This window comes from Babylonia areolata, chromosome 18 (assembly GCF_041734735.1).
Source record: "Babylonia areolata isolate BAREFJ2019XMU chromosome 18, ASM4173473v1, whole genome shotgun sequence".
Taxonomy (NCBI): domain Eukaryota; kingdom Metazoa; phylum Mollusca; class Gastropoda; order Neogastropoda; family Buccinidae; genus Babylonia; species Babylonia areolata.
The window spans coordinates 27,888,944-27,902,100 of record NC_134893.1 but is presented as its reverse complement, the minus strand read 5'-3'; the positions used below and the strand labels follow the sequence as shown (position 1 = coordinate 27,902,100).

At 44.7% G+C, this 13,157-nt stretch overlaps 2 protein-coding genes across 2 annotated transcripts; both read right to left on the bottom strand.

The window, feature by feature from the left end:
* Positions 1–647: 647 nt before the first annotated feature.
* LOC143292214 (dynein axonemal heavy chain 3-like) lies at positions 648–5,332 on the bottom strand. The gene is made up of 5 exons (XM_076602399.1): positions 5,174–5,332; positions 4,240–4,429; positions 2,249–2,324; positions 1,628–1,747; positions 648–786 (listed from the first exon to the last, which is right to left on the bottom strand). The coding sequence occupies exons 1-5, from the start codon at positions 5,330–5,332 to the stop codon at positions 648–650; spliced, it is 684 nt and encodes a 227-aa protein (XP_076458514.1).
* Positions 5,333–5,688: 356 nt separating this feature from the next.
* Positions 5,689–12,325, bottom strand: LOC143292213 (dynein axonemal heavy chain 3-like). The gene is made up of 4 exons (XM_076602398.1): positions 12,203–12,325; positions 11,360–11,543; positions 8,649–8,707; positions 5,689–5,745 (listed from the first exon to the last, which is right to left on the bottom strand). Exons 1-4 carry the CDS (start codon positions 12,323–12,325, stop codon positions 5,689–5,691), a joined length of 423 nt encoding a protein of 140 aa, XP_076458513.1.
* Between the last annotated feature and the right edge of the window lie 832 nt (positions 12,326–13,157).

The following is a 13,157-nucleotide window of genomic DNA, read 5'->3' as shown; positions in this document are numbered from 1 at the left end:
CCGTCTTTCTCTCTCAGAAAAAGGCAAGAATACTCGTTCCTTTCTATCAATGTGAAATAATTTGCTGTGTTTTGCTTTCGGCCAAGCTATCGTTCTTGGAAGGAATTATCTCGGTCTCTCTCTCCTTGGCTAGATGTAAAGAAACAACTTAAACGTAATGTGACGGACCTGCTGGTGAAATATGGGTAACAACGATAACTAATGTTAGTGCCCATTGTTATGCAGTCGTTATGGTTTCTTCCCCTCTTCCTTTCCCCACTCCCCGAAGTGCACATCTTAAACTTGTAACGCTAATGTTGTACAGGCGTCTTAATTTAATCAAGACTGTTTTGTGCCCCCGCACCCCCCCCCCCACCACCACACACACACACACTTCCCATCCACGCAACATCCCCTCCCTAGGAAGTGGATCCCTGACCCAATCATAGCCTTTCGGAGTTAATGTTTGAAGACTACTTGTTAGCATCTTGGAGCTAATGTTTAAAGAATATCTGTAAGCGTCTTGTGCTTGAGACGTTTGAATGCTAACAAACGCTTAAAAGCATGTAATAAAAGCCCCCAAACGGTCTACTGATTGTGATCGACTTCAAAGAAAATGGATTGGATGGGATGTTTTTTTCCATCGATGCCCTTGATTCCTCATCCTGCTATGGTGCTGACATTTTCTTCAGGTATTGACGGGTCTCCTTGCATTGCGCCTTGACCACGTCCTCGAACTGATCTGGCGGCAGGGGCAGGTTGGCCTTCTGCAATTCCGGAATCCTGACAAACCGATGATCACAGAATCTGAAAAACATCAACCACACATTAATTGTAGTCCTTGCGATGTGTTTTTATTCTTTAACGTGCTCTTTGCCTTCTTACCCCCCCTCGCCCCTCCCCTCCCCCCCCCCCCCTCGCCCCTCCCCTTCCCCCCCTCCACCCCCCTCACCTCAAAGTCCCCAAACTCCACCCGACCCCTTTTAATTTTTTTTTCTTTTTTCTTTATACGCATTGTTCACTACACTTGTAAAGGGTCATGCGCCAAGGCCTAACAATCAAACCATCTTGAATTTTGATTCAACCCTCCCCCCAACCCCATCCCTCTCTCTCATTCTCTTTCTCTCTCGAGTATTCTATTCTCACTTTCTCATCTAAAACATAGTGAAGCCAATGCCAATGGACGCAGGGACATGACGAGACTGAAGAGGACACAGTAATATAATTTACATGTCAGTGAGGTAGGTATGGGGACACGATGATGATGAGAGTCCCAGGGCATAGTGACACCACCAGAGCACATGGACATAATAAACATCAAAGCACACAGTTACATGACCGATGACCTATTCATTATGATACAGACATGACACAAGAATCTCAGAGAATAAGAAACACAAAAAGCACACACACAAAAATGACCAGCGCCGCGTGGACAGAAGGATATGACAAACTACTGCAGGGACACAAGAGACACTGAGACATGACAGTGCCACAAAGGACACAGGCACGTGACAATTGCCAAAGGGAATGACCACAAATCTCAAAAAGACACGGTGGCCTAAACAAATCTGGGGAACGTCCCTTCGGTGTCTAAGAAGTCAAATAATATACCATGAGCGGGACACGGCAAGCAAAGTCCCCTTACTGGTCAAGCCACATGTGCTGCAGTTTGAGCATGATGGGGTTGGTGATGAACAGGTTTTCTTCATTCCACGCCTTCGCAGCGACGTACGACTCATGCCACGGTATAGGTGCGCGGATAGTTCTGGGAAAACAAGAGAGGCAAAACCTTTATGACTCATGTTTGATCTTTTTTTTTCCTGATTCGTTTGTTTGTTTGGGTTTTTTTTTAGGGAAAAAGGCCCTCCCACCCTCTCCCCGAAAAAAATATATTGAGGAATGCGAGCGGCAATCTACATCTAAATAAACATGAAGTTCAGAATAATGTACACGAGTTCTAACAGTCAGGCTCGTATTTTTCATCATTGTCATCATAGGTAGCACAGTGGTACCAGCAAACAGCAGCAGTGTCTTTTTGTTCTTGTAGCTTCCGTTATTATTATTGATATTATTATCATCCTGATTCTTATTGTCATTACTACGTCATCAGCATCATTAAACATATTTCTGTCACTCACGAATACGTCCCGCCTTAGTTAAGGATTTAAACTGAGAATGTGAACAGAACTACCCGTATCCTATATCTCCTAGTGGTGACGTAAACAATGCATGCTGAACTTCACTGCCATGTTTTCCCTTCCCTTACCTGACAGGATATGGTTTCGGTATTACCCCAATATGCAGTCGAACTTTTTCGTCAGGATCCTTTAGAATGTAGTTCACTGAAACAAGACAACTCCACATACTGAAGCATGACATGATACGGATACAACAAGAAACTATGTGCTTTGAAAACAGCATTCAATCCACTGAAACACGTCCTGGGTCTACAAACTTTCTTAATCCGTAACAATCCGATGCAACACACACAGTCACCAGCATACATAATGCGCTCAAACCTTTCAACTCCTTCACAATCCAATTAAGTACACATACCAGCAAACATAGTGCGCTGTAACTTCCTTCTCACTCCGTAACAATCCAATGCACATCCCAGCACACATAATGCGCTATAACTTCTTCCTCACTCCGTAACAATCCAATGCACATACCAGCACACATAATGCGCTATAACTTCTTCTTCACTCTGTAACAATCCAATGCACACCCCAACACTGATAATGCGCTGTAACTTCTTTCTTACTCTGTAACAATCCAATGCACATCCCAGCACACATAATGCGCTATAACTTCTTCACTCTGTAACAATCCAATGCACATTCCAGCACACATAATGCGCTGTAACTTCTTCTTCACTCTGTAACAATCCAATGCACACCCCAACACTGATAATGCGCTGTAACTTCTTTCTTACTCCATAACAATCCAATGCACATCCCAGCACTGATAATGCGCTGTAACTTCTTTCTTACTCCATAACAATCCAATGCACATCCCAGCACACATAATGCGCTATAACTTCTTCTTCACTCTGTAACAATCCAATGCACATACCAGCACACATAATGCGCTATAACTTCTTCCTCACTCCGTAACAATCCAATGCACATACCAGCACACATAATGCGCTATAACTTCTTCTTCACTCTGTAACAATCCAATGCACATCCCAGCACTGATAATGCGCTGTAACTTCTTTCTTACTCCATAACAATCCAATGCACATCCCAGCACAGATAATGCGCTGTAACTTCTTTCTTACTCCATAACAATCCAATGCACATCCCAGCACACATAATGCGCTATAACTTCTTCTTCACTCTGTAACAATCCAATGCACATCCCAGCACTGATAATGCGCTGTAACTTCTTTCTTACTCCATAACAATCCAATGCACATCCCAGCACACATAATGCGCTATAACTTCTTCTTCACTCTGTAACAATCCAATGCACATCCCAGCACTGATAATGCGCTGTAACTTCTTTCTTACTCCATAACAATCCAATGCACATCCCAGCACACATAATGCGCTATAACTTCTTCTTCACTCTGTAACAATCCAATGCACATCCCAGCACTGATAATGCGCTGTAACTTCTTTCTTACTCCATAACAATCCAATGCACATCCCAGCACAGATAATGCGCTATAACTTCTTCACTCTGTAACAATCCAATGCACATTCCAGCACAGATAACGCGCTGTAACTTCTTTCTTACTCCATAACAATCCATGCACATCCCAGCAAACATAACGCGCTGTAACTTCTTTCTCACTCCGTAACAATCCAATGCACACCCCAGCCACATAATGTGCTGTAACTTCTTTCTTACTCCATGAAAATCCAATGCACATCCCAGCAAACATGATGTGCAGTAAACTTCTTCGTCACTCCGTAACAATCCAATGCACATCACAGCACACACTATAATGCGACTTCAACCTTTTCACTCCTCAACCATCCAATGCAACACATGCCCCAGCACACATGGCGCGCTCAAGTCAAAACTTTCTCATTCCGTAACAATCCGGTACAACACACACACACACACATCCTGCAGCACACCTGATGCGCTAAAACCTTCTCATTCCCTTTAATAAAATGCGCACACACACACACACACACACACACACACACACACACACACACCGCACACGATGTGCTGACCGAAAAAAGAAAACAAAAAAACTTCTCAATCCAATACAACAACAGCACAGCACAACAGACTGACCGATGGCTTTGCGGTCGCTGAACTTGTAGTCGTCGTTGACTTCCCGCCAAAGCTTCTTCTGCAGTGGGTCCAGCAGAGGGCTGGTCAGGTAGTGCTGGGGTATCAGCCGCCTGATGGCTTCACGTTGCTCCTCTGTCTGAGGAGCCAGCATGTGATCCGGCACTCCATGCTCGATGTAGTGGTAGTAACGCTGTCACACACAAGACGTTTCACTATACCGGTTGTGCGTGCGTGCCTTGCTGTTGGTACCGTGACTGGTTATGTTTGTCTGGTACAAACGGTAACCCTTGTAGTCAAAGTCGCTCGAATACATTTGCGTCATAGAATGCCCTATTGTGCTTATGCGAACTGGCCGTGTCAGAATGGCAGTGTACACAGTTACCGTCTTAGTTGTTCCTGGCTGTCATTATGGTTTTCTTCCTTTCGAATGGAAATTTACACGGCGATTTGCAGTGAAGGTCAAATTGTTCAGCTCTAGGAACCTTGGCGAATTAACTGCATACCACTCACTGTACCCATCCCACAAAAGTCGCACGCACACACTCAGACTTACACACGCGCGCGCGCGCGCGAACGCGTGCACGAGCACACACATACGCGCACGTCCGCGTTCATAGTGATAGAGTGGCAAGTATTTCATATTACATATTTGCAGTGACAGTATTGAAACCACACACGCCATGCCATAGTCTAATAAAATTATGGTAATACACTCCGTAATCATATTGCAATGTGGTCACAAACCCTGTATAACAGTGTCAATGTGGTTCAAGTCCAAGTCACAGTGTAAACATCGTCTCTCTCACACACACACACACACACACACACACACACACACCACACACACACATACCACAGACCCTCTTAGGCTATACGTATCACACCACATTGTGACTGACAAATTCCAGCGGGTGGCCGGTACCAGTAGGTATACCTCCGTATCGCGTTCTGAGGGAACCCCCCAGTCCTTCGCGTCCTCTTCCTCGTTCGCCACGATGATATTAATCTGGTGCTTGGGGGAGACTGGTCGGCTGGCCGAATACTTGTTCTTTCCCGACCCAGAAGCTCTCCTTTTGGTCAAAGCGTTCTTCATGGCTCTGTGGAATTCGAACTGACGTGTGTCAGATTAACCTGTCCTTTGATTTACAGCATACAGTTCTTGGTATGTCAGGTCAGGTCATTAGATCTGCTACTGGTAACCTGTAATCCAGTACAACCTGTTCAGGGTCGGGTTGCCGACGACTAAACCGGCACTTCCACCGCTCCCTTCGGGACTGGTGAGGCGGGTGGCTAGACACCCTTATGGAGATCCATAAAAGGGCGTCGGCTCGGGAGAGCCACCAACGGCCATCTAGCTCCCAGGTCTGTGTGCATCGCCACACGCAATGTTGGCTGGGATGTTTTACCATGTATGCGATTCTGATCCGGCAGGAATTGCGAGAATTATCTTCAGGATGAGGTCCTGATGCGCTTACCAGCTCGACTGATGGCGGCAGGGCAGTGGCCCTGCAAATCGGAATCTTGGTCAAACCATGCACCCAGATGCTGAACTCACTCCATTGATTGATTAGTCTTGCGATGTGATTTGGTTCTTAACGTGCTTTTGGCTTTACCTTGCCCCAACTCCCTTCACTTCACCCCTCCCCCTCTTCCGCCCTTCCCCCTCACCAAAATGACCAATTCACCGACCTTTTAATTTTTTTTTTTTTTCTTTATACCTCACAATCTGTAAGGTCAGCTCCGGCAAACAACACTTGATTTTGAGTTACACCTCGCCAGCCCATCCCTCCTACTCGTCTCTCAGACTATATCCTTCTTCATCTACAAGGAGCAATGCGATGGACGCGGGCATGCCGACTGAGGGAGCACTTTTATTTGACATGCAGTGAGTACGTTGGGCATGAGGAAGCGGGCATAGTGAACAAGGCCTGCATAATAAATCATAGCACACAGTATCACCTGACCGATGCTTCTTGCGGACATGACATCACGTGAACCAGAGAATAGAAAAAAAACAAAACAAGATTTCCTCTCCCATGGACAGAACATAAGGACACTCTGCGGACACAGAAATGCGACATGACATGCCCAAAGGAGAACAGCAGGGACATGCAAGAGATGCCCACATCTCAAAGACACGGTGCCTAACAAATCGGACCTTCGGCAAAGAAGCAAATATACCATTGACGGAACGCATGCAAGCCTTCTGGTCAAGCAATGGCAGCATTTGAGCATGATGGGGTCTGGTGTAACAGGCTTTCTTCATGCACGCTCGCAAGCGACGACGCCTGCACGGTAGGTGGCGGTTGTTTTGGAAGACAAGAAGCAAAACCTTGACTCAAGCTGATCTTTGTATTTTTCCATTCGTTTGTTGTTGGTTTTTTTAGGACAAGACTCCCACTCTCTCCGAAAGACACATACATTGGAATGCGGCGGCATCTACCAACATACAACACTGAAGTGAATAATGTCACGAGTTCTACAGCAGACCGTTTTCATCTTTGTCATTAGTGCCAGTGTCCCAAACAGCACAGTCTTTTCGTTCTTGTGGAGCTTCGTATATGTAATTCTCTGATCTATGCATTCTACGTCATGAGTATTAAACATTCTGTACTCGATGGCCAGTGGTAACCAAATGGAAGCTTTTCTTTCAACCTGTGCGAGCACGTAAACATGCTGATAACCACTGATTTTCTGCCTCCCTACCCGACAGGATATGGTTTCGGATTCCCCAATATGCATTCGCATTTCTAATCGAATTAGTCACTGCAGGACACTAACGATAGCGCAATGATGACGGTACAACAAAGACTATGTGCTGGCGCCATTTAATCACTGAACACGTCTTGGTCTCAAGTTTCGTTATTCGTCCAACAACGATGCAACCACCGCACCAGACATAATGCCTCAAACTTTCAACTCCTCCTATGCAATAAAGCATACCAGCAAACACATTAGTGCGCTGAAATTCCCTTCTGAAATCCGCTATCCATGCACAACCAGCAATTATATGGGACTAGTGACTTCATTCTCACTCCGTAACACCATGACCCATACCAGAAATATGCGCTAAACTTCTTATGAACTGTGAAATCAAGCAACCCAACTCTGATATGAACGCCGTATACATCATGCCCACCTGACAAACACCAATGCACATCCAAAAAATGCGTATAGATGCATCGCTTCATGCTGTTACAACAAATTACCAGCACGATGCGGATAACTTGCTTCTGATGACCAAAGCATGATCCAATTGCTGACAGCCAACACTATAGAGGTTATATCTGCTTATCCATAAGAAGTCTACTGCCACATCCTCAGAGATCATCGCGTCTCCTACTCCTCAATCCAATGCAATCCTTGTCACGAGAAGGTGAACTTCTTCGTTCATAACATCAGGCTCCAGCACTGATAATGCGCTGTACTTCTTCTTACTCCATACATTCCATCCATCAGCACATGATAAGCCGTAGACTCTTCTTACTCCACAATCCAATCAACCGACACTGATGATCGCGCTAACTTCTTTGAACCCAAACAATCCATGTTATCCAGTGAAAGCCTAACCTCTTCTGACTCCATAACAATCACAATAGCACATCCAGCAACATCAATGCAGCTATAACTTCCTCACTCGTGAACAACAAGCACATCCCAGATTTCAAGCGCATGTAACTTCTTGTTACACGAAAACACGCAATGCCTTAACACCATAGGGCTATTTCCATTGTCATCCATGCCATGCAGATGATATGCCAGAATTTCTTTCTTACCCCTCAAGCACATCCTGACCATAGGCTATTTGCTCTCTGACAATCCAATTTGCAATCCAAGCACGCGAAGACGCCTGAACTTTTTGTTTGACTCACATACAATAAATGTCAGACAGATAATGCGATCTTACTATTCAACCTTCTTCACCGTGTAACAACTGAATTCAGGCCAAGTACGGCCTGAATTCTTATCTTACCTTAGCCAATTCCATGCAGGCATGCGGGCAAACATAACGGCTTTAACTTCTTTTTCACTCCGTACAAATCCAAGCACACTGCGCCATGGCTTAACTTTCAGCTCCATGAAATCCATGCAATCCCACAAGATGACTTCAGTAAACATTTTCGATCGCAAAAGAATACGCACACAATGCACAACTTTTACCCTCACCATAGCCAACACAAACAAGGTCGACTCAATCACAAACTTTTGTTCCGTACATGGTCCCTCACACGACATCTGCAACTGATGCCAAACCAGTCTCGACCAAGTATGCCACTCACAAACACGCCTACCACACACACACAAAACGAAGTTCTGACCAAAAAGCAAAGCCAAAAAACTCTCAATCGATACACAACACACAGCACAACGCAGAGACTCAGTGCGGTCGGATGGTCGCGGTTCCATACTTCTCTGGTGGCCAGCAACTGGTCAGGTAATGCTGGGACCACGACGATGATACGTGCCTCTGTTGAGAGCAGCAGACCGCACACTTTCGATGTAGTGGTAGTAAAGCTGGTAACACAAGACGTTTCACTTCCGGTGTGCGGCGTGCAGTGTTGTACCGTGACTGTTACGTTGCGTCTGGTACAAGGTACCACGTAATGCCAAGGTCGCTGAATACATTCGTCAAGAATGCCCTATGTGCTTACTGAACTGCCTTCAAATGGCATAGTACACAGTACCGTCTTAGTTGTCTCGCATATGGTTCTCCCTTTCGATGAATTTCACCATTCTGATGAGTCACTGTTCGCTCTGGAACCTTGGCGATTAATCCCATACCACTCGCCTCCCAAAAGGGTCTCATGGCGACCAAACACACTCAGACTTCACACGGGGCGGGAAGAAGCGTTCAGAGCATCACTCTGCACGTCTCTCTGGAAAGCGTTTCATATTACAATTTCCTGACAGTTTGAGAACACTGCATGCAACCGTGAAAAATTGGCGCACTCTAATCAATAGGGCCAAGTTGTGTCAAAGCCTAACAGGCTGTGAGTTCGTCAAGACAGGTAACACGCTCACAACATCACAGCCAAAACACACCCCACAATCAGACTTGGCTGTCCATTGTCTGACCAAATTCCAGCGTACATTTCTCGTGCGTTCAGATGGATACCAGCCAGTCCTTCGCGCACCTCGTCAGATATATTCATGGGGGAATCTTCCTGCCCGACGCCCACCCAAGCTCTCCATTTGTCACCAACGTTCTCCCATCTGGTGGACAACGAGGTGTCATTACGATCTCTTGATTACAGCATACAGTTCTTGAATGTTATGTACCAACCGACAGATTCCAGCATCAATAGATTCATTCCCACGCCGCCAAACCCCACCCCCAAAAGGTAGAAGCTTGGTTAAAACTTATGTAGACAAAATAAACAATAATAACAATAATGCTAATAATGATGCTAATAATACTAATACTGTTCTAATACTAATAGCAAAGTGGAAAAGGCAGAAAAAGTGCTCTGTGTTATTTCCAAGGCGCAAACTGTTTGAGCGGTCGAAAACTGACGAACACACACACACACACACACACACACACACACACACACACACACACACCTACGAGCACAGGCACGAGCACAAATCAGACTGTTTTTAATCCATAGGCTACCACATTAATTGCTCAGTGTTCCAACAATGAAAATGTTAAAAATACATGCCTTGAATACGTTCAACATTGAAATGTGGGAGTGGGGGAGGGAGGTATGGGGGGATCAAGGCCTCGACAATGCAATGCCAAACACGTGCCTTCAATATTTCACCTCAAAAATGAGGAGAACCCAATGAGTAACAGAGCTAACTAGTTAAACGCCAAAAACAGACCACTGGTTTTATTTCAATGTCTTACTTACTCTCTCCTGTCTCTCTCAGAAAGATGGACGTCAGTTCGTATTTTCCGCCCGTTCCGTATTACCAGCCCCTCTTGAACTTTCACTCTAGGTTTAAGTTCATCTGGATCCAAAAAAGATTTTTTTTTTTTTTAAATAAAAATGGCTTGTCGCTGTTTTCTGTCAAACAGAAAACTGCATTAAAGGAGAAGTCGTTACACAACTTTCAGTCATTATTTCGAAATCTTTGATACTACTAATAATGGGTATGTGGTGAAAATGACGTTTTACATCACTATGAATTGCGTTTTATAAATCATACTTTTCACTCACACACAAAATATATGAATAAACTGGTTTAAGGTTAAAGGCTTCATTGTCTTTCTCGCGTAACGGGCCAGCTAATTCATACCCACTGTGTCTAAGCCCCGGCGTAGGAAGGCGGAGCCTAATCTCGTGCTTCCGCCGTTTCAACCTTCCACAACCAAAATCACATATCTATTCACACCTGGGTGGGGTGAGGAAAATCGAAGTAAAGTGTGCCTTTCCCAAGGACAAAACGCCATGCCGAAAAGCTTGCTAAACACTTGATCAGAAGTTCAATGCCTAACGGATTTTGCTACGGCGCCTCCAATATAATTATGATTATGAATAAATAAAACATTTCATGTCTAGGGGATGTCCTGACAATGACCTGCTCTAACAGCTCTTTGAGACCGTTGTCACTCAAAAGTATGACAGAACAAGTTCGGGTGTGGCTGCAACTACCTGGGTCGATCTGCACTAAAGGAGCAAGGTATACGTGGCAGAAAACAAAATAAAAGTCTGAATGCAAAAATTTCCAGGTTGAATTTCAAGTGACCCAGACGTGCCCAGCCCCTCCCCCCCCCTCCCCCTTCTCCCACACTTTTCCCCCATCCCCTCTGTCCATATCCACTCGTTACGGCAATAATGGAATATCCATTCGAGGTGCTTCTCTTTACCTACTTTTTTGTTTTGGTTTTGTTTTTGTTTTTTTTTGTGGCCAAACTCACGTTTTCAAATGAATGAAGAAGAAGAAAACACACACACACACACACACACACACACACACACACACACACACACATATATATATATATATATATATATATATATATATATATATATATATATATATATATATATATATATATAAAGAGAGAGAGAGAGAGGCTGCCAACAAGATTGATTGTGTGGCTGCGCAGCCGTGTGTGGGAGGTGTTTATCTACTGTTGTCGTGTGCATTCCCTAACAAGCAAGCTCACCGATGTTCTTTCCGAGGCTCCTCTTGAAGATGTCCCTCATTTTTAAGTCTCGTGCCGTCAAGGTGTAGTTGTTGGCAATGGAATCGCTGGGGGCGCGGAACTGCCCTATCTCCTTGAAGGGGGTGGCTAGTGTGTAGGGGGCATCACACATTACTGGGGGGTACTCGCTATGGCGAATTACAATCTGCACACACAGAACAGCCACGCAGTCTTTCTTACGTGTCGTTGAGGCTATAATAACTATAACCCACGTGGAACATGTACTTTGATGTGACACGAGCATCTTATAAAGGGGATGGAGCTATGAGGTGTATGGGGATTCAATATCCGTTTTGTTCGTGATCTTTGTAGAAGTCGGACACGGATATATACGATATAAACAAAGACAGACTGGTAAGAATAGGGTGAAAGAAAATAACAACAACAGAACAAAACAAAAGAGATAAAAATGACATTATAATTATGTGTTTGTGTGCAGTAGCTATATAATCATGCTTTTTGTCAGCTTGTGTGGTGAGGTGTTGTGTATCGTTGTAAAATTGTATGTAATATGTTGTAAGTGACCTTGGCTCAGTGAAGACCAGTCGCCCTAAGAAAAAACCTTGATAGTAGTAGTAGTAGTAGTAGTAGTGGTGGTGGTGGTGGCAGTAGTAGTATCATTATGATCATCATCATCATCAGCTGCAGCAGCGGCATTCTTCTGATCGCCATTATGCTGTTTGTTGTTGTTATAATTATTGATTACCTTAACTGTTATTGTGCTTGTTTTGATGGTCATAATTCAACTCATGGTATTTATCATTGTTATCATAATCTTCATCATCACATCGGATGATTCCGGACCTGGTACAGATCGGACGGGTGACTGGCGGCGACGGGAGGCAGGGGTTGCAGGCCTGGCAGATCACGGGTCCTGCTGTAGCTGTGCCGAGAGGGCTGGGTGGGGTCTGCCGCCTGCACCACCATCACCACGTCATCACACACACACACACACACACACACACACACACACACACACACACACATACACACACACACACACGTACGCACACGCACACACGCACACACGCGCGCACGCACACATTATGTCTAGGATTCTGCTGACGGCCGCCAACAATGTACCGTAGTACTGTCAGTGATCAAGCTAATAATAAAGACGTAAAAAACACACGAAGATAACAATTACCAACATTGCGACTTGTGTGTGTGTGTGTGTGTGTGTGTGTGTGCGTGCGTCGAACCCCAGACCCTCAGACTGAAAGTCCGATGCTAAACCATTCGGCTATGGCTCCCGCCCGCCGCAAACCAAAGTAGAAGTGGGCCTGCAGTTCTTTTGACGTGCGCACTAGGCGTAACAGTCAGACATGATCCAGCTGCGATTAATTGCAATCGGCTGATGCCGAAAGAAGATGATAAAGGTGATTATGAGACAATGAGGCACGCATTGGATGACATAAATTGGAAAGAGACTTTGGAACTCAAATCTGTGGATTAGTGTTGGTCTTGCATTACTGATAAATTGAAGGAATTACAAGATAAGTATGTGCCATCTAAAGAGTTTTGGACTGGAAGCAAAAGTTACAAAAAGACTGTCCTACTTTCTGTTTTGGAAAAGATAAGATTGAAAAGAAAGACCTTCAGATGGTATAAGAAATACAGGACGACTGAAAATTATAATGCTTATGCACGTGCTCGGAATCAGGTTCAGAGGGCATTACGAAAGGCTGCCAAGGAAAAAAAGGTGTCTATTGCAAAGAACATTAAAAGTAACCCAAAGAGATTGTTTAATTATATTGCA

Excerpts from the sequence above, each read along its gene's own strand:
- LOC143292214 (XM_076602399.1), bottom strand. The coding sequence starts at position 5,332 with ATGAAGAACGCTTTGACCAAAAGGAGAGCTTCTGGGTCGGGAAAGAAC. Across the intron at positions 2,325-4,239 it reads CAGCGACCGCAAAGCCATCG|TGAACTACATTCTAAAGGAT; the intron begins GTCAGTCTGTTG and ends GTCTTGTTTCAG. Across the intron at positions 1,748-2,248 it reads CCGAAACCATATCCTGTCAG|AACTATCCGCGCACCTATAC; the intron begins GTAAGGGAAGGG and ends TTGTTTTCCCAG.
- LOC143292213 (XM_076602398.1), bottom strand. The coding sequence starts at position 12,325 with ATGGTGGTGCAGGCGGCAGACCCCACCCAGCCCTCTCGGCACAGCTAC. Across the intron at positions 11,544-12,202 it reads ACCCGTCCGATCTGTACCAG|ATTGTAATTCGCCATAGCGA; the intron begins GTCCGGAATCAT and ends CTGTGTGTGCAG. Across the intron at positions 5,746-8,648 it reads AGTTGCTGGCCACCAGAGAA|GGCCACTGCCCTGCCGCCAT; the intron begins GTATGGAACCGC and ends TCCGATTTGCAG.